Source organism: Oryctolagus cuniculus, chromosome 9, assembly GCF_964237555.1.
Source record: "Oryctolagus cuniculus chromosome 9, mOryCun1.1, whole genome shotgun sequence".
NCBI lineage: Eukaryota > Metazoa > Chordata > Mammalia > Lagomorpha > Leporidae > Oryctolagus > Oryctolagus cuniculus.
This window is the reverse complement of record NC_091440.1, coordinates 107,100,323-107,125,729: the sequence shown is the minus strand read 5'-3', so window position 1 is coordinate 107,125,729 and position 25,407 is coordinate 107,100,323. Positions and strand designations below refer to the sequence as shown.

Sequence of the window (25,407 nt, the reverse complement as noted above, 5' to 3'; positions counted from 1 at the left end):
GGCCACCTCTTTTTGTATGTTTTTTTAAAAATGGTTATTTACTAAACCAACAAGAAAAACAAGTCTTGTTGAAGCAGCCATTAAGTGCCAGGAGTTAAAAATGAAAAAGCCACCCCAGGAGCCCAGTGGTTAAGATGTGAAACCCAGGGCAGGGCCAGTCGCAGTGAGAGGTGAAGTCCAGAGGTGGGACATCGCTCTAGCCTTTCACACTGGACTGCTGCTTCCTAGACTGTGTTCTTCTATAGCCAATGTTCTCAGCGTATTCAATGGGACTCTACATTTTAGCTGAGAACAGCAAAATGACACTAGCCAGCCCGGTTTTGCATTGCCACAAAATTTAATTATTGTGTAGTTTTCTACTATACAAAACAGAAGTGAAGTGTTCCTACTTCAAAAAACCCTAACTGACCAAATCACTGACTGCTATTTTTGGACTTCTGTCCACTTTCAATTTTCACTATTTTTTGTTTCACATTCTGGAAGAAGTAACTTTTTCCAAACAGACTAGCATGATTGCAGGCTGAGCACTGTATAATGGCTTTGCCTTAAGTGATACTTGGTCCTGCCTTCCAAGTACTCTGCAGAGTCAGAAGGATTAACCAACATCCAACCCACCACGAAATGAACTCTAAACTGAGGAGAATGCCCATTCTGCTTCTTCAAACAGGCTTTGTTGTAAGTCATAAATGGAAAATAGCACAACATATCTGTAAGATCATCAGTCTCAAACTTGAACATCCTATATCAATCCCACTCAGTATCCCATAGGCCATGCTGTTAACAAAAACAATTCTGAAAAAGGTTTATACTGTTAAAATCAGGACGATGTAAAACGGATGCCACCTTTATTCTCAGGTGCTTTCTAGGTAATACCTTAGAATTGATACTTAATAGTTTCTCGTTCATTTTAAACTGAAAGGTCTACGATTTGTGACCTATGTTTAAAGTTTGTGGCATGCTAAAGCAGCATTTTCCCTCCCTGATAGGTGTTCTGTGGGTGAAGTCTGCTACAAGTTAGCAGTTACTTGAGAACTTCCTTTGTTGTTTTTCACCAACTGATTCACAAAATATCAGACAATTTTAGATTTTTTTAACCTAAAATCTTGCCGGACATTCTTACAACCAGATTATCAACTGTATGATTTTATTATTCCAGTGCAACAGTTTTACATTGTTTCGTACATAGGATTCTCCTACAAAACATTCAGATTGATTCTGCAAATGGGTGAGTAGCAGTATGTTCACTTACTTGCCTCTTTCAAGTAGTTAAAACTAACTGCTGTTTCTGGATATTAATTCAAATCTTACCTCATAATGCATTAAATGATTGCTGGAATTAAAAATAGTTTCTGTAAAAATATAGTACGTCTTTATTTTATAGAGCAGTGTCAGGAATGAACCCACCTATGTCTTCTGTTTCTTTTGTTTGAAAATTTTCTGTGTCTTAAATTTCCAATTGTTTAGCCTCTTCTCTAAAATTAATTTATTGAATAAGTTAAAATTCTCTCTTAAATTTGAAACATTGATCAATACATGCACATATCATTTGACTTTTGACACTTATTGACAATTTCTTTCCCGAAAGATAGTGCCAATTTATACATTCTCCAAATTCACATGTGAATGGTGCCTGCTTTCTTTTCTGCATACTGTCCATCCCTGTGCAAGTATATTTGGTTTATAAATACTTACTGATTTTACAGGTAAAAATAATATATCATTTATTTGTTCATATTTATTTGACTAATTGTGACATAAAAGTCTTTAAGTAGGTTTTTATGCGATAAATATCCTTCCACAATCAACACAAAGAATGGATCCAAAGTTTGATTTAATTCTTTTCCTTGTCTGTGTGTGTCTGGAAATTTATAATTATTTATTTACATGTACTTTCTTTTCAAAAGATGGTAGACTTACAGACTGAGAGATGCATGATTATATTAAAATATAGAATTTACCAAATCTCTGCGATAGATGATTCATCTCTCCATTAATAACAGAATCCACTCAATAATACATCATTTATAGATGATACATGATAAACTTCACACCCACCTGATTTGAAATAGTGATTCATGTACTGTATTTTTGTTTATGTAAGATACTCATAATAAAATTCATACACATCTGATTTGAAATAAAGTGACTTATGCAACTTACATTTTTAATTCTTCACTAATAGATTTATATGTTAACCATTGGATGAGTATTACTCATTATATGGAAGATGCTGAAAATAAAAAATAGTTATATACACCTTAACAAGCACCTTAACAAATTCAAAACTAATTCAAAGTAGAAAATAAATGCTACATCCCTATTAAAAGAGGGTGAAGTTATTCTTCTGAAAAAGGGAAACTCTGTGGTCATAGATATTTAGACTTGCATTTTCTCCCTTTTTCTCCTCTTCAATAGTATATTTACATTCTTTTTAAAGATTATTTATGTGTTTGAGAGACAGAGAGAGAGAGAGACATTGCTCCCATGTGCTGGCTCACTCTCCAAATACCCACAACAGCTGAGCCAATACCAGAGCCAGAAGCAAGAAACTCAATCCAGGCTCCCACCTGGGCGGCCAGAACTCAACCCCTGAGCAATCACTGCTGCTTCCCAGAGTCTCCATGGAGGGGAAGCCGGTGCCAGGAGCTGATGCCAGGAGGCAAATCCAGGCACGCCAATGCAGATGCGAGCGTCTTAACTACTAGGCTAAAGGCTCTCTCCCCTTAATCCAAATGCAGCATGGATGTATTTCTCCTCTACATTTTTTGTTACAGAGACAGCAAAGATCAAAAGGAGCAACTTATCAAGATTGAGCCGGAGTAATCCAAGCCCTCTCAGAGCAAAAATGCCCAGGAATAAGCAAAACAAAAGTAAAGTAAACAAACAAACTGTAATTTACAGAGATCTTAAATTTTCCAAATCTCAACAGACACAAAGAATATTCAAGAGAGATGAGAGTACTGTCATATCAAATGAAGAGCGGGTAAATTACGTGGAACTGAAATTTCACAAAACATCTGACCCCCGCCACAGAAAATGCCTTGTTAGAAATCAAAGAAAAGGTACAGTATTATAATTTGTTATAAGGTAGATCTGGATCTTTGGTTTAAATGACTACCCTTCTCAAAATCATTATAAATTGTTACACGAATTATCTTTACAACAAATTTTGTAATTATTTCAGGAGACTACAATGGAATAAAATATCTCTACATAGTTCGTGTATTCCCTCTGAGGTATAATTAACCCAGAATGCAACAGATTTTATTACTTGTAGGAACTGTGTATTTAATTATCTGGAGATTGCATCAATTCTGTTTCTTTCCATACTTTAAAAAATATTTTTTGATGTTAACTTTCATTTCAATTTGGTCTAATTTAGTTTCACAAGTCTTCATTGAAATTTAACCATGGTTTGGTTCTAAATTTTCCATGGGACCTAGAAGGTGAATGAAGAATGTGCACTAGCTTCAAAGAACTAACATAATATTTTTCATAGGAAAAAAGAAATTATAGAAAAATAGGGGTACCGGCACCAGATGGGTGCCAGGTCCTAGTCCTGGCTGCTCCTCTTCCAGTCCAGCTCTCTGCTGTGGCCCGGGAAAGTAGTGGAGGATGGCCCAAGTATTCGGGCCCCTGCACCCTCATGGGAGACCAGGAGGAAGCACTTGGCTCCTGGCTTCGGATCGGTGCAGCACTGGCCAAAGTGGCCGTGGGGAGTGAACCAGCAGAAGGAAGACCTTTCTCTGTGTCTCTCTCTCACTGTCTATAACTCTACCTGTCAAATAAATTTAAAAAAAAAAAAATAGGGATATTTTGGAGGTAAAATTTGTAAAGCTTCATGTTTAATGGAAAAATAGATGTGATTCAACTAAGTAGTAATTATTCCCATAATTAGGAAAACAGGCTATCAACAATGATCAATCCAGTAAAAGTCAGAGCATATAAAGCATCTGAATGCTTCTTGATAGTTTAAGGGAAAATGTCTATACAGTATTGGACTTGAGAAGTTTGAGAGGTTAGATCTGCTGGAAAAGTTTGGGAAAGACACATGTGAAAATTAAGATTGCATTCTGAGGTCAGGGGAGTGAAAATTTCATGACAGAGAAAGGAGACATAGATGGGAACACAGGAAGATCCAAGGAAAATACATGTATATATATATTGCCAGAGAGAAGCAGCAAATAGCATATGCCAAATGAAGAATAGACAAGTAAAGTGCAAGTGGAAAATTATCCTTGTATTTGTCCCATTTCTCCACCTCCACTCCTTCCTTTGTCCTCTGAATTCCAGCCTGGCAAGAATTGCAGTTCCATGAAAACACCAATCTTGGTCTCAACTAATATCATTAGTGCCTCTCTAGGTGTCAGGCACTGTGCTCATACACCTCAAAAAGTCATGAAATCCTACTTTCCTTCAAAGATCAGAGAGGCATTTCCAGTTCAAGTTATCTCTAGGTTAAAACAAGGGAAACATGAATCTTTTTTTGTAAAATTTCGACATTTCTTTTTTTACTCAACTTTTAGAAAAATAGATACTGTTATTTCCCCCTTCAATAATATATTGATTGATTATTAGTAAATTAATGCTGTCACTCACATGGAATTTAGAAATCAATATTTTATTTGTACAGTATATTTTTATTTGCATGAAAATTTCTATTTCTGTAAACATACATAATTTGATTCAAGAACATTCAGAGTTAGTAATTTGTAGAATAGGTAAAAGATGCTGGGAAAGGTGTTTCAGATAATAGGTGAGAAAACTTCAAAAAAATCATATTAATGCAATTAAAAGATGAGTTTGTTCATTTGGGGTAGAAATTGAAATCTAGGTATACAGGAAGTGTTTAAAAATATGGAAAATGTAAATTATGACCCTAGGCATGGATTTCTCTTTTGTGTCAAATTATACTTATCTTTCAATTTGATTTTCTATAAAATTTAAAAAGTATTGTTGTATCCTGGACTTGAATTTGGATGGGTTGACGTGAGGTCAAGGAGTGAGACAATTTGAGGAGGAAAGACATATGGTTCCCAATATACCTCACAAATAGCTGTAGTCAGGATGACCACTTTCCAGGATTCAAAAACCTAAGGCTGCCTCTGAGAGTGAGACATCATGGTCTTCAATCTTGTATCTGCTGCCTTCTGAGAAGTGGTCCAACCAATCGTTCTTTCCTTTCCTGTTATTTTCAGAGCCCGGATCGGTAATATGGCCAGTGATAACTGGCATCCTGGGGGTCCTGTGTTTGGTCTTGATTACAGCCTTGGGTGTCTTGCTTGCAAACTGTAAGTAACCAAGGAAGTAGTTTGCCCTTATAACCAGCACATCAGCAAAATGATGTATATATATATATTTTTTTTTTCAGTATACTCAGTGAGTCACTATCAAGACTGATTTTCACATTGCTTTCATAATTGAATCCTAAGGTGTGCTAATTACTACTATAATTTTTGTTACAGTATTTTCTAGTAGAGAAGAGCAAAACAGAGAAATCTCACTTATTCCTACTCCACCTTCTACAAAGGATGGTGAGTATTAACTATGTCCAGGCCACTTACAATACTCTTTAAGATTTATTTATTTAATTGAAAGTCAGAATTACACAGAGATGAGAGGCAGAGAGAGAGAAAGAGAGAGGAAGAGAGAGAGAGAGGGAAATCAGTCAGTCTTCCATCTGCTGGTTCACTTCCCAGTTGGCCGCAACAGCTAGAGCTGTGCCAATGCAAAGCCAGGAGCCAGGAGCTTCTTCCTGGTCCCCACATGGGTGCAGGGGCCCAAGGACTTGGGCCATCTTCTATTTCCTTCCCAGGACACAGCAGAGAGCTGGATCGGAAGTGGAGCAGCCAGGACTCAAACTCAATTTATAATGCTTTTGAGAAGGGTAGTCATTTAAACCAAAGCACCCATATGAGATGCCAACACTGCAGATGGTGGCTTTACCCACTACGCCACAGAGCCGGCCCCATAATACTCTTGATTTAGGGTTAAAGATGATGTATTCCTCAAATTCACAAAATTTCATTGATTCACACATATTACAAATGTAATTTTATGATGTATCAATCCCTTGTCAGGAAAATACTGATATGAGAAAAACAATAGATGATGCAGCAGAATATGAAAATATTCATAGTACTATAAATAGAAGGTCCGTATTAAATTTTTGAATTTATTATTCTTAGGAGAAATTGAGATTGAAATATTTTAAACACCAGATGCAAACAACTCATGTTATCTTTCATTTATTCAACTAGTTTGAAAATAAAAATCAATCAAGTAGGAAATTGATCATGGGGAAATAAATTAAAATCCCAAGGAGTTACCATTTCACATGCACTTAAATGGTTAAAACTTGAAAGGACTGATTGCACCAATGGTAAGGAGGTGAAGGAAATGCTCCCAGCACACATACACATCCACGTCCACGCCTACACATTTAAACCAGAGAAATGGAAACATATGTCTACAACAGACTTGCCCACAGATGGATGCAGACACTTTATTCAAAATATTGCACGATGAAAGATTGAAAAATTATTTTTTGTCAAATAACAGAATATTACTCAGCAATAAAATAGCATGAGGTACACATATAACGTGAACAAATTGAAAACATGCAGAGAGAAGGAAGTCAGTTGAAAAAGAGTTTATTATTGAAGCATTACACTTAGATGAGCTGTTTAAAAAGAAAAAATAATGCATGATGACATAAATTCCACCCATGTGTGCTTCATGTGAGGCGGTGGCTTGGGAGCATTAGTTGGGAAGGAACAGGAGTGAATTTTTGAGGTAACAGAAATATTCCAAATCTGAACTAGGAGAGTAGTTACACAGGCACGTTTGTTCATTCACACTCACAAAATTGTATATTTCAAATTAGTCCATTCCTTCACAGGTAAATTATATCCCCAGTATGTTATCTTAAAAATAACACAGAACACTGTATTTAAAAATGGTTTGCTGTCTCTTCCTCCTCCCTTAGTCTTGCTCCCGAGGGGTAAATGTTCTTCTCTGTCCAACCTTCTCCTTACTACTTCCTTATATGAAAAAAATAAAATACATAATATATGTATTTATGCCACTATTTCTTGAGTTATTCATTTGCGATTGTGGGTCCTTTAGTTTTAATTGGTCAGGAAATAACACAATAACTCCTCCCACTGTGTCCCTGACATGCATTATGACCACATGAATATGTTTGCTTTCTGCCTCAAATCTGGAACACCTATGTTCAACTGCACAGAATTTCTTTTGCCAATTTTTCTATATTACGCGTCGTCCATGAGTTTTCATTTATTTCTGCTTTAGTTGCCTGTCTAACTTTGAGAGTTACTAAATGCAGGACAAGCTCTCTCAGCCTTGGAGAAAGAGCTGGGAGGAGTCAGAGTTGCTACTCTAATCTGCTTACAGCTCAAGGCTCACCAGCTCAGGCTCATCAATGTACATCAATGAAGCACAGCTTCCCTTGGTCTCTTTCCTGGCTTCAAAGGCCTGGGTGGATACAATTTTTTTAGTTTTACTTTTGTACGTTTGTTTGTTTTTGTTTTTAGTTTTTAGTTGCATTTTACATCTACATCTCTGATTTTTTAGAAAAGAAGAAAGTATGAAGGGCCAAAAATAGACATTTCAGTTTCAACAGTGAAGTTCTGACTCTAAAGCTACCTCTGCTTATGAATATTTTTTTTTTTGACAGGCAGAGTGGACAGTGAGAGAGAGAGACAGAGAGAAAGGTCTTCCTTTGCCGTTGGTTCACCCTCCAATGGCCGCCGCCGTGGCCGGCGCACCGCGCTGATCCGAAGGCAGGAGCCGGGGTGCTTATCCTGGTCTCCCATGGGTCTCCCAAGCACTTGGGCCATCCTCCACTGCACTCCTGGGCCACAGCAGAGAGCTGGCCTGGAAGAAGGGCAACCGGGACAGAATCTGGCGCCCCGACCGGGACTAGAACCCGGTGTGCCTGCGCCACAAGGCGGAGGATTAGCCTATTGAGCTGCGGCGCCAGCCATGAGTATTTTCAATCTTAATAACTTTACAGTCTGTGTTGAACAGCTGCAAGAGAGACAGAAGACGTAGCTTTCGTTTAACTTGAGTTTTAAATTAGATTATTCTAGGAGCAGGTAGAGCAGAGGGCACTCACATCCTGCATCAAAGTACTGCTTCAAGTCCCAGCTGCTCCACTTCTGATCCAGTCTCCTGCTGGAAGGCAGCAGAGGATGGCCTAATTACTTGGGTCCCTGCCACCCATGGGCATACCTGGGTGGAGTTCAAGCCTTGTGGCTTTGGCCTGGCCCAGCCCCAACTCTTGCAGCCATTTGGAGAGGGACAAGTGGATGGGAGCTTGCTCTCTCTCTCTCTCTCTCTCTCCATCTCTCTCTCCCCCCTCTTCTCTCTGTCACTCTACCTTTCAAATAAATAAATGCATCTTTAGAATTATTGTGTCTAGCTTAGAGAAGTTTAATAAAAAAAAAAAAACTTTTCTGTATTGGCTCCAATTCTAGTTGGAAATGAAGAACTCTCTATCATTTCATAGGCAGTATACCTACAACTGAAAGTCACATTTCCTGTGTGATCCTGGGTTGGTAGCCCCCGAGGCCACCACAGGGAAAGATTATCTAACACACACACACACACATACATACACACACACACATGTCTAGGTTGCAACATCTTGTCCCATATAAAAATAACTTCCAATACTAAACTGCACCTGGGCGGGGGGGAGTCAAAAATTCTGCTTAGCTGAAATAAGAATCATTAATTAGATGTTACTATATTCAAATATTAGAAGTATCAGGAAAGGAATAAAACCTAGCTGGTTTTCAAATGAACAAATGGATCAGAAGTGGCAGTGTAGGCATCCAGAAAGCTGATGGAGAAAATATCAGGCATATTTTAGAGAGGGACCAGAGAGTATGTGGCCCAGTGTTTTAACAAATCAGCTGAGGCAAAGACTAAAGTACAGACAGTTTATTTGGCAGAGCAAAATTCAAGGCAGTGAGAAGGAGTGGTGATACAGAGCCCAGAAACTTAATTAACAAAAATAATGTCTTGTGGTTCTGATTATTATTTTTGCTGTCAGGAGTCAGAAAGAAAAAAAAAAAAAACATTGCCAGTCCCTTAGCAAGTATTTTTTTCCTCCATATCAAATTGGTACGGTCTGCAGAACTCAAGAATTTGAGTACTCCAAGAATGATAAGAAAAGGAAGGGAAAAATAGCAACTGGCACAGTGAGAGTGGGAAAAAAGCATATGGACATCATTAAAGAAGAAACTCAAAGTATTATTTGAAAGATGAAGACAGGTGCAAGTTCACTAGAAACTAAAAATGTTTTTTATTATATTGGGAGAGTTTTTTAAAATAGGAAAATTTTTAAATGTTAGAGCTGAGGAGATTAAATGTAACAGGATGTTTGTTATGAAATTAATTGAAGTGGTAAAAAAAATTAAAAGTTGGGGCTGGCGTTGTGGCACAGCAGGTTAAGCTGTCACCTGCAACAATGGAATCCATATAAGTACCTGTTTGAGTCCAGGTGGCTCTGCTTCTAATCCCGCTCCTGCTGATGCACCTGGAAAGTGGCAGAAGATGGCCCAAGTGCCTGGGCCCCTGCCACCCTGGTGGGAGACTCTGATGGAGTTCCAGTCTCCTGACTTGGTCTGGCTCAGCCCTGGCTGTTGCAGCCATTTGGGTAGTGAACCAACAGAGAGAGGATCAATATCTCAATCACTGTCTCTCTCTCTCTATCTCTCCCTCTATCATTGTACTTCTGCCTTTCAAATAAATAAATAAATCTTTAAAAATCACAAAAGTTAACGAGAAGTTTAGGAACATGAATAATGTATAATATGCATATGTAGGTTTATATAATACCTTATACAAGTAAAAGTATATGTCAGTATTATTGCTCTTCATCTACTTTCCTTGACATGCACATTATCTGCAAAAATAATGTTGATTGAAAAAGATATTACTATCTCAATACATTAATAAAATATAAATATATTCTATATCTCTGTAAGTATATATAGATATTGAAAAAAATTGATGAGATGGATATAAACCACCATTTCTTTTTTGTTTAAAGATTTATTTATTTATTTATTTGAAAAGTTACACAGAGAGGAGAGGCAGAGAGAGAGAGAGAACGAGAGAGAGGTCTTCCATCTGATGGTTCACTCCCCAGTTAGCTGCAACAGCCAGAGCTGCGCAAGATCCAAAGCCAGGAGCCAGGAGCCTCTTCAGAGTCTCCCATGCGGGTGCAGGGGACCCAGGACTTGGGCCATCTTCTACTGCTTTTCCAGGCCATAGCAGAGAGCTGGATCAGAAGTGGAGCAGCCAGGACTACCACAGCGCTGGCCCCTTACCAACCACCATTTCTCAAAAAGGAAAATGCAATCATTTTATGTAAAAAAAAATAGTACTTTTAACTGTGTTTTGATTATATAATTAGAAAGTATCCAAATTGTATATATCTATTACATAGTTGGAATATAAATATTTTAAAACACTTAATGAATTTTACACTATATATTAAAAGCATTGATAATAAAAATCTCCAACGTATATGGAATAATTCACTAATTTATTTTTCTGTTCATATGCTTCAATGGAGCCATTTAAATGTACATATATAATTTTAATCATGTCAAACACAATTATAATATTTTAAATGTATCTTCCTTATAACTTTATAACAATTTTTTAAAGATTTAGCCATTTATTTGAAAGGCAGAGTGACAGAGAGAAAAAGAAACAAAGAGAATTATATCTTTCATCTGGTGGTTCATTAAGTGGCCAAAACCGAAACGGATGGGCCAGGCTGAAGCCAGGAGCCCAGAATTCAATCTGAGTTTCCCAAGTGGATACAGGGGCCCAAGCACCGGGGCATCAATTGTTCCTTCCCAGGCACATCAGCAGGGAGCTGGACTGGAAGCAGAGTAGCTGGGACTTTGAGCGGCGCTCTGATAGTGATACCTGTGTCACAAGCAACAGCTTAACTCACTGTGCCACAATACCAGCCCCAGCAATTTTTAAATAGGAAAATTCAAAATAAATGAGCCAAATATGGGTAATTAGAAATTATCAATAGTGGTTGCATGTGTAAAGATTACTCAGAAGAATTTAAAAAATGCCTAAATGTTCCTATCTAATATCCATCTGTATTACAGACGCATCAGTTTAATAATAGTTGTCCTTATTAATATGTTGTATTTCCTAGACTGTTCCTGTAACCTTTCTTCAAACCACTGGATTGGGTTTGGAAACAGTTACTATCATGTTTTCAATAAGTCTACAACATGGCCAGAAAGCCAGGCTGCCTGTGTGGAGCTGAATGCCCATCTTCTGAAGATAGACAATAAGGAAGAGCAGGTGGGGCAGAATCTTCTGCTTGACTGCTGTTCTCAAACTGGTTTTGATTCAGTGTGTTTGTGATGTGCATCATAATTTAGTGAACCTTGAATGTTCTCAAAAGTGCATGATAGTTGCTTACTTTGACTTAGCATTCTTCAAGAAAAAGCTCTACCACTAGACTACTTAATTCCACAAGGAAGCCAATTTAACAAATGAGATACCTTGAGAAGGAGCCAATGAAGGCTAAGTGGCTGTGTGCAATCCCTTAGATCTTTTAATATTAACCCTTGAACAAAGCAGGGATAGATTGTAGACTACACACATCTCTGGCTGATGACTGCTTTCCCAACAGGAAATATTATCAGTGTTGGAAATGGAAGGATGGATAGGTCTCAGAATGAATGAGACAAATGGGTGCTGGTTCTGGGAAGATGGCACTGAAGTGACCCAAAGCCAGTAAGTACAGTGTTTGGAGAACAACTTTTCTGAGTGGGTTTTTTAGGTGACACCTTTGTAGAGCATGGAAAAAGTAATCAAGAAAAAGAAAAGAATCCAGGGTGTGTGAGGACCACTGTATGGGAAACATTGGGAAACAGTGGTCAGGTCCTTCTAGGCAATCTCATCATTAGGATATTTACATATTTACCTTACTGAATTCTTGAGAGAAACTTGTTTATAGGTTTAGATAAGTTTATACATCTATAAAACTCTATCATATGCTCATCATTTGTCATTTGATTCATAATTCTATTTAAAGAAACAGGATAGGAGTAAACACTGATTTTTCTGTTAAGTTTAATGTTTTGTTACTAAAGTTTTCGATCTTCAGAGTACATTGTGTTGTTCATGTTTTAATTTGCCTTATTTGTTCATTTTTGGCTCTTATTTGTTCTGGTAAATTTGAAGAATGAGGTAAATTGGCATTCAAACATACCATCCATTGGTTTTTCAATATTATTGCTGTGCTTGTTTTTATACAGATTAATGCTTCACAAAGGGAAGAACCTTTTTTGTGCATATACGAGAGGAAATTATATTTATAATGATGATTGCTCCTCTAGAAAAAGTTACATATGTGAGTGTCATATACTCATATAGCACCTGTTGTTTGAACACGTTGCCATTAAATCTAATAAAATATCTAAAAAATATTTGTTATTTGTTTATTGGATAAAATCTTTGATTTATTATTCAATACTTTTACTGTACTCAACATATTTTACTTGAATTATTTGAACTTCCATTACATTGTGAGGGAGGCAAATTGGCTGTACATATGGATTGGGGGTATGTCTCCTCCTTATTGCACCTGTGTTATTATTTTTCATGAGCTGGAGCTGTGGCATAGGATAGTCCTCTGATTGCAGCACTGGCATCCAATATGGGTGTTGATTCATGTCCCAACTGCTCCTCTTCTGATCCGGCTCTCTCCCAAGTCCTGGGAAGGCAGTAGAAGATTGCCCAGGTGCTTAGGTTCCTGCACACACATGGCAGACATGGAAGAAGTTCTTGGCTCCTGGCTTCGGATCGGCCCATTTAGGGAGTGAACCAGCAAACAGAAGATCCCTCTCTATTTCTCCCTCTCTCTGTTATTCTGCCTCACAAATAAATAAATAAATCTTTAACAAATATTTTTCATTAATCAAGTTAGCCAGTGCTTCTATTCATTAAAAAACTTTACAAAACCCCAGCACTAAATTGATAAGGAAGGCTTCTGTATCAATTAGGTTTCTGGCATGAGACATCATTTTATGTTGTTCAAGCTTGTAATGAACGTACGACAGGTTTAATAGAAAAAAAGCAATTACAAATAAAATTTAAGACTAACAAAATTAGGATACTCATCCACTAGCAACAGTGAGAATCCATTACCAGTGCCAAGCATTGGCACTGTTACATTGAATGTTACATTGAAGCTGAAGAGCACTTCTCAATTCAGCTTTTGTGACCTCATGTTGGTGAGTTGAAATGGACCAAGGTTGCCTTGCACTAAGGCAATTCATGCAAATAATCTGGTACTTTCCCTCCTATTTCTCTATGCTGTCCATAGGCCAACTCTTCCATGTAGCCAGATAGCAAGGCAAGCTTGGGGAGCAGAGAAGCAAATGATGGAAAATCGATTAGAAGTGAAATGTTACTAACCAAGAACAGCCAACAGGTTCTACCTGGTTTTGCTACTTTGCAGGCATTGTTGCCCTTCATATAGAAACAACTTCTCTCATCTCCAATGGTAGGGAGCAACAAGGGTTCTTCAGCCAGCATTACAATGGAGTAATATTAGCTCAGTCAAGCCCCCACTTTCTCTTTAAACAAGAAAGAAGAGAAAAGCTGGGGAAGCAGATACTGTGCATAGTCCCTGACTGTGTAACCAGTTATGAGACCAAACCTGATCATCATAATTTCCTTCTTCATTACCTATTCCGTGTTTCTTTTTCCTGCTTAGCTAAGTTATCTGTGATGTGAACCAGAATGTGTTGCCCACCATCAAAAACCCTACCTGCAGAGTATTACCCTAGTTACCCATTGAATCTTATTGACCAAATGAGTACTAGAAAGTTCTGAGTGAATCACTTGTATTCCAGGCATGATTTTCTTTATTCACATTGTGTAGAAGCAGCCCAGTATCTACATGTTAATGAGTGCAATCACACAAACCTGACAGCAAGTCTTCTTTGATTCCTTGTTTACTGTCCTGAAGTTCAAAAGGCTAGAGGAAATCCATAAAGTGGCCTGGCCACATTGTCCGGGTTTTTAATGAGAGTGTCTTCTGCAATGGATTCACTGTAGAAGGAAACTATCAGTGAAAATCAAAGGAAACTTTTAGAATTAAGGGAATCAAATTTGGAATGAAAACTTCTAATATTTCAAACATTTGAGGGAGAGTGTCTGCAAATGTTTCAAATGTTATTATAAAAATCTAACTTGTATGAAAATCCCAGAATCTCGACTCTCAGAAGTAATTCACATTCTTTTCTTATTCAAAGTCTACCCAACTTACTGAGATTATGCCATGACTCTGAAGAACATGCCACCCATTATTCACTGTGGTTAAATTAAGTGAAAAACAAAAGGATTTCTTGTTCTGACCATTGGACTGATTTTTGTTGGATGACTTCTTGCAAAGACAACTTTAAGTGCAATCTGATGCAGGAGATGTTCATTTAAAGACATTGATCCTATTTTAAACAATTATCTGTAAAGCAAGCTACTATTTATCCTATTCTCTTGTCCTAAGTCAATAAGATGATATTGCCTTTGAAGGAGGATATCATTGTCTGTGACACACTGGAGCCCATAACTGAATTTAGAGTTTCCATGCTATATCATTCACAAGACCTTAGATAACAATAAAAATTATTATATAGGGTTATGAGTCAGAAAATGTGACTTTGTTTCTAATAGCTGTTGTAGCCAATTGGCCATAAACTTGATGCTTTTAGCAATATAAATCTAATCTATTATTGCTATTTTTTTTTTTTTTTGACAGGCAGAGTGGATAGTGAGAGAGACAGAGAGAAAGGTCTTCCTTTTTGCCATTGGTTCACCCTCCAATGGCCACCGCGGCCGGCACGCTGCGGCCAGCACACCACGCTGATCAGAAGCCAGGAGCCAGGTGCTTCTCCTGGTCTCCCATGGGGTGCAGGGCTCAAGTACTTGGGCCATCCTCCACTGCACTCCCTGGCCACAGCAGAGAGCTGGCCTGGAAGAGGGGCAACCGGGACAGAATCTGGCACCCTGACCCGGACTAGAACCCCGTGTGCCGGCGTCACAAGGCGGAGGATTAGCCTAGTGAGCCACGGCACCGCCTTATTGCTATTTTTTAAACATGATTTGATTCCCCAACTCTTGAGGAAATTTAAGTTCCAAAGTCATGGATTGTTGGTACCAACAGAATAGAGGCTTAATCTCATTGTTGCATCTATTCTGTAGGCCTAGGGAAAGGTCCTAGGGTCATTGGGGGAATGTTTTCAGAATTTAATTCTCACTTGACAGCCAGTTATATAAGACTAAGTTGCATCCAGCTATTCTCTATGTGCTTCCTGGTTCACATTTGATCATTTCTCTGCCATTCCTTGGCCTAGCTGGACTGGCAAACTAATGCACCTGCCTGGATTTGGACTATGAACCTTAAAAACCATGAAAGAAAATAAACTGTTTCCTTTATCAGTTAACTACTCTCAACTATTTTAGTTTTAATAATGAAAATATGACTGATACAGTCACAGTTCTGGAGACCAGAAGTTCAGAATTTGTCATCACTGTACTAAAGTCAGAGTGATGACAGGGTCACAGTTCTTTCAGAGGTCCCAGGGTAGAATCTGCTCCCTGTGTCTCCCGGCATCTACAGGAAGCTTCCAGGATCCCTTGTGGTGGGGATGCATCACTTCAACATTCAAGACCAGCATCTTCAAATCTCTCTGTACTGTATCTTCATATCATTTGCTGTGTGAACTCTCCCTCCTTCTTCCTCTTAGAAGGATAGAAGTGATTGCCTCAGGCACCTCTTGGATATTCCATGATAATCTCCACATTTTAAGATTATTCTTAATTACTCAATCCTTTTTCACATAAGGTAATATTTAGTGTCCTGGTTTAGGACCTGATATCTTTGCATGGATTTTTTTTAGCATGCCACAGTAACCAATTAGCAAACATTTAAAAGGTCAAGAAAAAAGTTGCTCTGATTTTCTCAGATAAAAGATCTTTAGGGCAGCTATTACAGGGGCATTCAATGCCTGCAGAGCAAACGTGTTTAATGAGTGACCAGGTATGAAGTCTTAGCTGAGAAGTAAAGACTACAGCTGAAAATCAAAAGAAAATTTTAGAATTAAAGATATTATCATTGAAATGAAAGGGAGGAGAGAACTTCTACTTTGACTATGACCTTGTCTAAATATGATCAGAGTTGGTGAACTCACGAGGCTTCCATAGCCTTGGCAACTCATGACAAGAGCCTAGGGTGATTTCTGATGCCATAAACAAGAGTGTCAATTTGTTAAGTCAACAACAGGAGTCACTGTGCACTTACTCCTCATGTAGCATCTCTGTCCTTAGTGTGCTGTACATTGTGATTTAATGCTATAACTAGTACTCAAACAGTATTTTTCACTTTGTGTTTCTGTGTGGGTGTAAACTGTTGAAATCTTTACTTAATATATAATAAACTGATCTTCTGTATATAAAGAGAACTGAAAATGAATCTTGATGTGAATGGAAGGGGAGAGGTAGAAGGAAAGGGGAGGGTTGCGGGTGGGAGGGAAGTTATGGGGTGGAGGAAGCCATTGTAATCCATAAGCTGTACTTTGGAAATTTATATTCATTAAATAAAAGTTAAAAAAGAAATGAAAACTTCTAATATTTCACATTTATGAAGAAAGTGTCTGAAAAATTTTCAAATGTAGTTATAAAAATATGACTTTCCCAAAAATCCAAGAAACTCAGCAAACCTGAAGAAGGATGAATAAAAGGAAAAACCACTTACTCACAAATCTTTTCAGTTGCCCAGACTTTCATGAGTCTTACCTCCAGGAGCCCTACTTGTTCTCACAGTGGGAGCTAGAGGGAAAAAAACCCATGGTGTTTCTGCCAGGGGAGGGAAAAGAAGCGTCCTTGAAATACTGGCAGGACACATTCTTAACAAGACATGCCTGCCACCCCAGATCCTAACTGGGTTTATTTTACTAGTGCTTAACCAACCTGAGAATGGAGTAACTCCAATCTCCAGCTTGCTCCATTCCCAGATCTGCCTAAACTTCCTGTCTCACTGGAGAAGGAGAGGAGACAGAGAAATATTTTTGAAGGTAACATCATTAAAAGATGACCTCTATTGAGCTATGAAAGGCTGTCCCCAACATGCACATTAGCAGGCTCCTGCATGATGACAAAAGATCAAACTGAAAAGATTGAAAACCTTAGACCATATTTAAGGAATCTCTAGGGCCACTAAAAGACACAGTGAAGATTAAAGAAAAAACAAGGACACCAGACAACATATTAACTTCACACACATACAGCTATAGAAAACAGTGAAAGCCTGATTCCTGGTCAAATAACAAAAGCCTTACACTGAAGTTCTATTTGCCTTCGTTCCATTGAGTTCATATATCATATAAAGATTTGAATAAGAATTGTAAGAGAAACTAAAAGGCAAAAACACAGTTTGAAGAAACAGAGAAAACATCAGAACCAGAATTAGGTATGGCAGATATCTTGGCAATATAAGACTAAGATTTAAAACAACTATGATTGTAAGTTAAGGGCACAAGTGAGAAAAATAGATAACATGCAAGAACTATTAGATAATGTAAGCACAGAAGTATAAGCCTTAAGAAACAAGTGAAATATTATAAATAAAAAGTATGGTACAGAAATTAAGAATGCTTTTAACGGGTTCAATATTAAACTATATATGACCAAGGAAAGAATATATGACCTTTTAAAAAGGCAAATAGAAACTTTCAAAGCTGAAACACCCAGAGAAAAAAGAATTTAAAAGTTGGAACAGAATAGCTTAGAGCTATGAGATGATTACAAAAGGTATAGAGTATACATAATGGGGATTCCAGAAAGAGAAAGGAGAGAATTCTCCAAAAGTAAATACCAACAAGAAACCACAGATACAAGAAGCTCAGACAACATCAAACAGAATAAATAAGAAAAAAATTAAACCCACATATACCATATTCAAACCTCAGAAAATCAAAGAAAAATTTGAGAGAAACTACAGATGGGGGAGGGGAATTACTTTACCTATAGAAGACTGAAATTTTTTTTGCAGAAACCATGAAAGAAGACAATGGATAAAAGTTTTTAGATGTGGAATGAAAAGAAAGAATGTCCACTTACAATTCTGCACTCAGTGAAATTATCACTCACAAAGGAAAGAAAGTAAGACTTTTTCAAACAAACAAAAAAGGAGAGGAAATTGTGGCTAGTACAATTACCTTGCAAGATATGTAATGAAGTTATTGATCGAGAAGGAAAATTATATAGATCAGAAAATAAAATTTGCATAAAGAAAAGGTGATTTTAGATTTCTTATTCTTCATTGACTTAACAAACACAAGTTTGTGCAAAATGCAGGTAACAACAACATATTTAGTTACCATATCTTATGCATAAGTAATGTCAATGGCAAGAATGTTATTAAGGAGGGAAAAGAAACTGGGAGTACTCTGACAAAATACTTGCACTAACTGTGAGAGGGCATAGTGTTGTTTAAAAGTGGACTTGTATTAGTTGTAAATGTGTTTGCTGAACTCTAGGCAGACCCTAAAGAAATTTTTGAAGTAGAATATTTGGTGTGCGAAGAGAGGAGAGAAACTGAATACATGTGTTGGCTAATCACACTGCAACCCTTAAATGTTTATATTTAATAATAATAATAAAGCAGTGATTTCAATAAATACATAAGAATGGCAAATGAACACATGAAAAAGACACTCATCATCATTAGCCATTAGGAAAATGCACACAAAACTCACAATGAGATAACACTACTTAAGAGAATGGCCTGAACTTTGAAAAACTGTTTGTATCATACATTGGAAAGAATATGGTAGAACTGGCATGTCATGTACTACTGGAGGAAATGTAAAGTGGCACAGTTACTTAAGAAAGTTAATGGGTTTCTTAAAAATTCAAACATGTGTCTACCATATGGCTCAACTATCCCTGTCTCAGGTATTTACCCCTCAAAAAGGAAATATGGGTTTATGTAAATAACTGTTCATTCATGGTCGTGGAAGCTTAATTTAAACATTGGAAGGCCTGCGCCGCAGCTCAATAGGCTAATCCTCCACCTAGCGGCACCGGCACCCCGGGTTCTAGTCCCGGTCGGGGCGCCAGATTCTGTCCCGGTTGCCCCTCCTCCAGGCCAGCTCTCTGCTGTGGCCTGGAAGGCAGTGAAGGATGGCCCAAGTGCTTGGGCCCTGCACCCCATGGGAGACCAGGAGAAGCACCTGGCTCCTGGCTTCTGATCAGCGTGGTGCGCTGGCCGCAGCACGCCAGCCGCGGTGGCCATTGGAGGGTGAACCAACGGCAAAGGAAGACCTTTCTCTCTGTCTCTCTCACTATCCACTCTGCCTGTCAATAAATAAATAAATAAATAAATAAACATTGGCAATAATCCCAAATGCATACCAGCAGATGAGTAGATAAATGGTGCTGTTCAGCAACAAGTAGTCATCAACTGTTGATACACGACAACCCTAAATGACAGCAATTATGCTAAGTTAAAGTCAAGAAAAAAAAGAGTCCTCCCTGTGTATTTCTCGTCATTCAAAATTCTGGAAAATTCAACCAAATCTATAGTCACAGACCAGAGATTACTTGGGAATGGAAGTGGGCACAAGGTCTGAACAGAACAGATTACAAGGGGGCATAAGCAAATTTTTGGAAGTGATAAATATATTTCTATACTTATTGTACCTATGATTTCATAGGCATATACATTGGTCAAATCTTTTCAAATAAACATTCTAAGCATGTGTAGTTTATTCTATATACATTATAAGATATAAAGCTTATTTTAAAAATAGGTCTCCCCAGAAGGAGTTAAAGATACAGCGTTAGTTATGTCCAGAGTCTATGCTGCTTGGTTGGTGCCAATGCTCCCCTCATTTTATTTGGCAATTCCATCTCATGCATTGTTTTGCTTCTTTTCTGTCCACTGGTCTATTTTTCTGTCCTCACTTCAATATTACTTACCTACCCAAATAAATTTTAATCTATAATTATGAAAAATAGTCATTTACCAAATCAAAATCCATTTGCTTCATGTTCACTTTATTATTAATTTGGTTACTTCTATTTATTTCAAAGTTATAGAGACAGAGAGAGACAGAGAGAGATCTTTCATCTACTGGCTCACTCTCCAAACACCCTCAATAACAGAGCCTGGTCAGGCCAAAGCTAGGAGCTTAGAACCCAATCTGGTCTCCAATATGGTTGGCAGGGACACAAGAACTTGAGATATCACACACTGCCATCCCGGATACACATCAGCAGGAAACCAAAATTGGAAGCAGAGGCAGAAATTGAACCCAGAAACTTCAATACAGAATGTGGGCATTTCAAGAGGTGTCTTAGCTATTACATCAAATAACCATCCATCCTTCATGTTCTCTTTTTTGGTTTTGAATATTTCCTAGATTTATTTATTTTGCTATACAGAAAATTTCTTGATTCATCCTTTCCCAAGAAAGTATGATAGATAATAAGCCTTCGTGAATCAAGCATAGTTGACTGATTTGGGTAAGTACCTAAGTTGTTGTTGTACTCACTACCAGCCATTGAAGGATGAAGACATCAATTGTTGAGGTTGACTTCTTCTGAGAGGAGGAGCATGGTGGGAGCAAGAGGCGCGGAGTCACCACACAGACCCCAGGAGTTGGGTGAAAGCAGGCCTGAGGCGAGCAGCCTGCAGACTCATTTATTTTAGTTGCTACAGCTGCTTATATAGCCAAGGCAGCCAATCCAGTCAAGGGGCAGTCTATGACCTAACCAATCACAGCCTGTTGCCAGGCAGGTTCCAAAGCCATCCAATCACAGCCTGTTGCCAGGCAGTTTCTGTTGTAAGCAGCCATCTTGGCATGACCTTTTCACCTTAGCAGACATCTTGGCATGAACTTTTCACCTTAGCGGACATCTTGGCATGAACTTTTCACTTCCTCATTCCGCCACATTTGATAATAATAAGCCTTCATCAATCAAGCATAGTTGACTGATTTGGGTAAATACCCTAAGTTATTGTTGTATTCACTAACAGCCATTGAAGGATGAAAACATCAATACTTTGATTTTAGTAATTATGTTGATCAGCATGGCTGGTAATATTCTTTTTATAAATGTAACATTTTCTTGCACAATCAACATTATTAGCATTTACTGTTAGAGTATTTATGTGTCGAAGAAGATACTAATTTTCAAATGTCATTTCTTAGACAAAATTTCATTATCACAACTTAAAAATATATGTGTGATGATTCAGTAAACACAAAAATCCTGTGATAGATGTAGAGGTTTTAAATCATAAGGTGTGACTTTTTCTAAAATGAAGGGACAGTCATGCCAATGAATGATTACAGATGGGGAAGAGGTAGAAAGGGCACTAAAGGCAGGATGTAGAAGGGCACATTCTTTCAAGAAATTCTTAAGTGTCTCCAGTTTCCTATGACTCAGATTAATGTGCAGATGGCAGGAGGCCACAGCTCCTGCCTCCTAGAGGTAGCTAGCATTTCACACACTAAGAGACCCTGTTTCCTCTGAGCTAATTTCTTGTCCACAAAACAGGGCACTAGCAGTTTGTGCAATTTAACAATGAGAATAGCCAATGTATATTTTAAATTACATAAGTGGGCTCTGATATAATTGGAATTTTCACTAGATATATGAGTCTAACTGATAATAATTACTTCAACTAACAAAAACTATCATTGGTAAGAAGTCACCAACCATTTAATTTCTGCATGTTGTTTCAGTAATGCCCTTTGTTATGTATCCTGTTATCCTGAACTGCTCCTTCATGGTTATTCTCCCTTTTCTTTTACCGTTTTTCTAGGAAACATTTTGTGATTGTACTCATCCCCACAATATTTTATTCTCTTAAGATTCGGGCCTTTGCTTACCTGGCGATCACAAACCCCACAATATTGCCTCAGATTGTTAACACTGTGATTAGTGACTTACACAACAGACCTCTTAACTGAACTTGATAATCATGTACCAAAATATCTGTGTGACATCCGCACAGAATCCAAATGTCCACTAGTTTTATCAAGCTTGAATCTAAAACTGAACACCAGACGCTCCCTGTGAGAGTGATCTATGGCTCAGTCCTTAATAACAGTGGGCCAGAGATCGTGACTTCTCTTTCCCTCACACATTTGCATGGTTAGGTCTGGAATCTGGGCACTTTTCCCCAGCACCAGTCCTAACTCTCTTGATCAAACTGCCATCATCTCTCACTGGGATGACCCCAACAGACTCTCAACTTGACTCTCCACTTCCTCTCTATATCCCCTATACACTGTCTAATACCAGTGGAGTGTTCAGAGTGACCCTTTCAAAGAAGACACGTGCTCTCATCATTTCCCTGCACAAAACCCCTCCAGAAGCTTCTCTCACTTAAGAAACCAAAAATCTTACAATAGCTTATAATTACTGTATGAGCTCATCCTTCTTACTTCTCTGACCTTCTTCTCTCTCGTTATTCACTTTGCTCCAGCACCACAGGTCCTTTTGCTGTTTCCCCAAGCAAATCAAATGCACTCCCCTCTTCACATCAACTAGTTTCCTTCCAGGGTGCTACCCCATCAGAGAACTCTTAGATCACTCACTCACCTCCTGTAAGTCTTTGTACAAATACCACCATTCCATGGAGATTGTTCCTGACCGCCATTTAAAGCAGTGAAAGCTCTTCCTCTAATTCCCTCCTCGCCCTGAAACACACACACACACACACACACACAGGCACCCCTTAAGAAAGTGAGAACTTACAGAGTACCTCATAGAATTTATCATTTTCTGGTGTTCAAGTCCTTACTTTATGTGTCTTGTTGTCTCCACCACCACTACTACCCTTGGATTATACACAAAACACACACACACACACACACACACATACCCGGTATGTGTGTATACATATATATTATAAAGAAGACATTTCATACATATAAAGAGATATTTTGGTATCTTTTATTAATTGCTATAGTTTCCACTCCTAGTAAATGCACAGCACCTAATGAGCAGTCAATAAACAGTGTGGTAAACAGTTCGTAGTCTTCATATTGTCTGCCCCAGATTACTTATGTTTAATGATAATAAGTGTATTTAGCCATTTCCAACAAATTTGTGCTATTTTTTTCTTTTCTTTTGTTTCTTTCTTTCTTTTTTTTTCTTTTCTTTTTTTTTTTTTTTTTTTTTTGGACAGGCAGAGTGGACAGTGAGAGAGAGAGAGAGAGAAAAAGGTCCTCCTTTTTCCGTTGGTTCACCCTCCAAAGGCCACTGCGGACGGTGCACCGTGATGATCCGAAGCCCAGAGCCAGGTGCTTCTCCTGGTCTCCCATGCGGGTGCAGGGTCCAAGGACTTGGGCCATCCTCCACTGCACTCCTGGGCCACAGCAAAGAGCTGGACTGAAAGATGAGCAACCAAGACAGAATCCGGCGCCCCGACCAGGACTAGAACAGATAACAGTATAACTTTACACTTTTATACACATTATTCAGCCTGTTTGCCTGGACTTTCTTATGTTCTGACAGAGGAACAGCTAGATTTTGGCACAATTTTTTTTTCCCTCTCCTCAATCCACACCTGCCAACACTACCTGTATCAGCGAAACTTGCTATTTTACTATGTTTGGAAAGACCTCCCATTAAAGAACATGGAAAGAAATAATGCCTTTGGGTCTGATTATTTAGAGCTCTAGGATTTGCATTTGGTTGTCATCTAACAATTGGTTTCAAATAGAATTAAGGACATTTCTCTAAGTCTCCGATCATCTTTTCGGGTATTGGCCTGTTATCTATGAATCAATTATTAGAAAACCTGAGGAAGGAGAATATGAAATGCAATGCTACAGGTTCTTGGAAAGTTTTGAGCCATCCAGCCATTTCCAATTATGTCTATGATCTTTTTTTATAATACAACCCTAAAACTGTATTTTATTTGTGATTGATGAAGTTTTGTGAAAAAATGAGAATTACTAGCACTACACATAACATCAAGGATAACTTTTTATCTACAGGAGACTCTCATCAGGTACTGGTTATATTCAACTTCCAACACACCTATAACAAACAGAATGGGGACTAATTTTTCCACTATGCAGAGAAGCAATGAATCTTCCACATCTTTGTGACTCAGTGACAGATGTCAAAAATGGGGGGGGGGGGCGCTGATGTACATCTAATTAAAGACATAAAAATCTCCAGGTATTAAAAAAAATGGGCAAAGATGGCTACCTTACAATTACAAATCTTCATCAAAACATACCTTAAAAATAAGAAAAAACAAGCCTCAAATATGGAGATATATAATTTCAGAAAATTGAACAACTCAAGCAAAAAAATACATAAAAGAACCCACATCAAAAATGAATGCTATTAAATATGCCCCAGACAAGTCTTACATGATACATGTAAAAGCAGTGTCATTGCTGAGAAAATGAAACTTAAAAAGGTAGTGACGTAAGTGATTCTTCAAAATCTGAGGACAAAGAGCAGAGAAATGAAAGTGTAACTACTGTGAATAAAAAAACTGAAAACTAACCATACAGTGGCCGGGAAAACCCAAAATGAAGAGCAGAAAAGAAATTCCATGGTTAAAATTTCAAATATTGCTCACAGCAGAGGCAGAGTAGTAAAAGTTTCTGTTCAGGGAAATGCAGCAAAAGCTCAACTAAGTACTAAAGTGCTCCAGAGTAAGAACAAGGATCACGAGAAAGTGCTGACAACTGCCCTAGAAAAGGCACGGAAGAAGCAAAGTGAAATCTCTGCTTCCAAGGGCACATTCAAAAATCCATTTCAAGGTCGGTATCAGAACCCTAGATCAGGTTCCTTTTCTCCCAGGGTTCCTTTAAAACCACAAAGGAAGAGGAGCAAAGAAAATTACTCTTTGTAGCCAGGATTTTGGCAAAATGCAGAGGACAAGAAGGCACCTACACCCCAGCCTGGCTGCACCGCCACCCACTCAGCAGGTCTCAACAATTCGCAGCTCTAACATCAGACCACGGTGAGCCCCTACAGCTCTGACCACTGTGGATTCAGACTGGGAGCACTGAAGCTAACAGTGAACAGGGCAGCACAGAGCCAGTAGCAGGCTGCCGGTCTCGTGGACCTGTGCCACAATGACAGAGAAGACCAGAGCATCAGGACTGAATGAAACTGGAGGTTTCTGTGCTGCTCTTCGAAGTCAATGTCATGGCAGAGGTTAAAACCAACAGTCTGTAAGGGGTCACTTGCAGATTGTGCTATGTTAAGACAAAGAAAAGGTATTAGGGAATACTTTATAACAAACTATTGCAGTGAATTACGGGAGAGATGAGGAGAAAAGCA

General features: G+C 38.3%; 1 protein-coding gene and 1 pseudogene across 1 annotated transcript; both read left to right on the top strand.

Annotated features, from left to right (window-relative positions):
• The first annotated feature begins 2,781 nt into the window (after positions 1-2,781).
• LOC103349039 (killer cell lectin-like receptor subfamily I member 1) lies at positions 2,782-12,466 on the top strand. Its single transcript, XM_070048346.1, has 5 exons — positions 2,782-3,067; positions 5,099-5,291; positions 5,466-5,534; positions 11,219-11,370; positions 11,705-12,466. The coding sequence occupies exons 1-5, from the start codon at positions 2,846-2,848 to the stop codon at positions 11,810-11,812; spliced, it is 744 nt and encodes a 247-aa protein (XP_069904447.1). The 5' UTR covers positions 2,782-2,845; the 3' UTR covers positions 11,813-12,466.
• LOC127491978 (PWWP domain-containing protein 2A pseudogene) lies at positions 11,873-25,168 on the top strand (annotated as a pseudogene).
• The last annotated feature ends 239 nt before the right edge of the window (positions 25,169-25,407 follow it).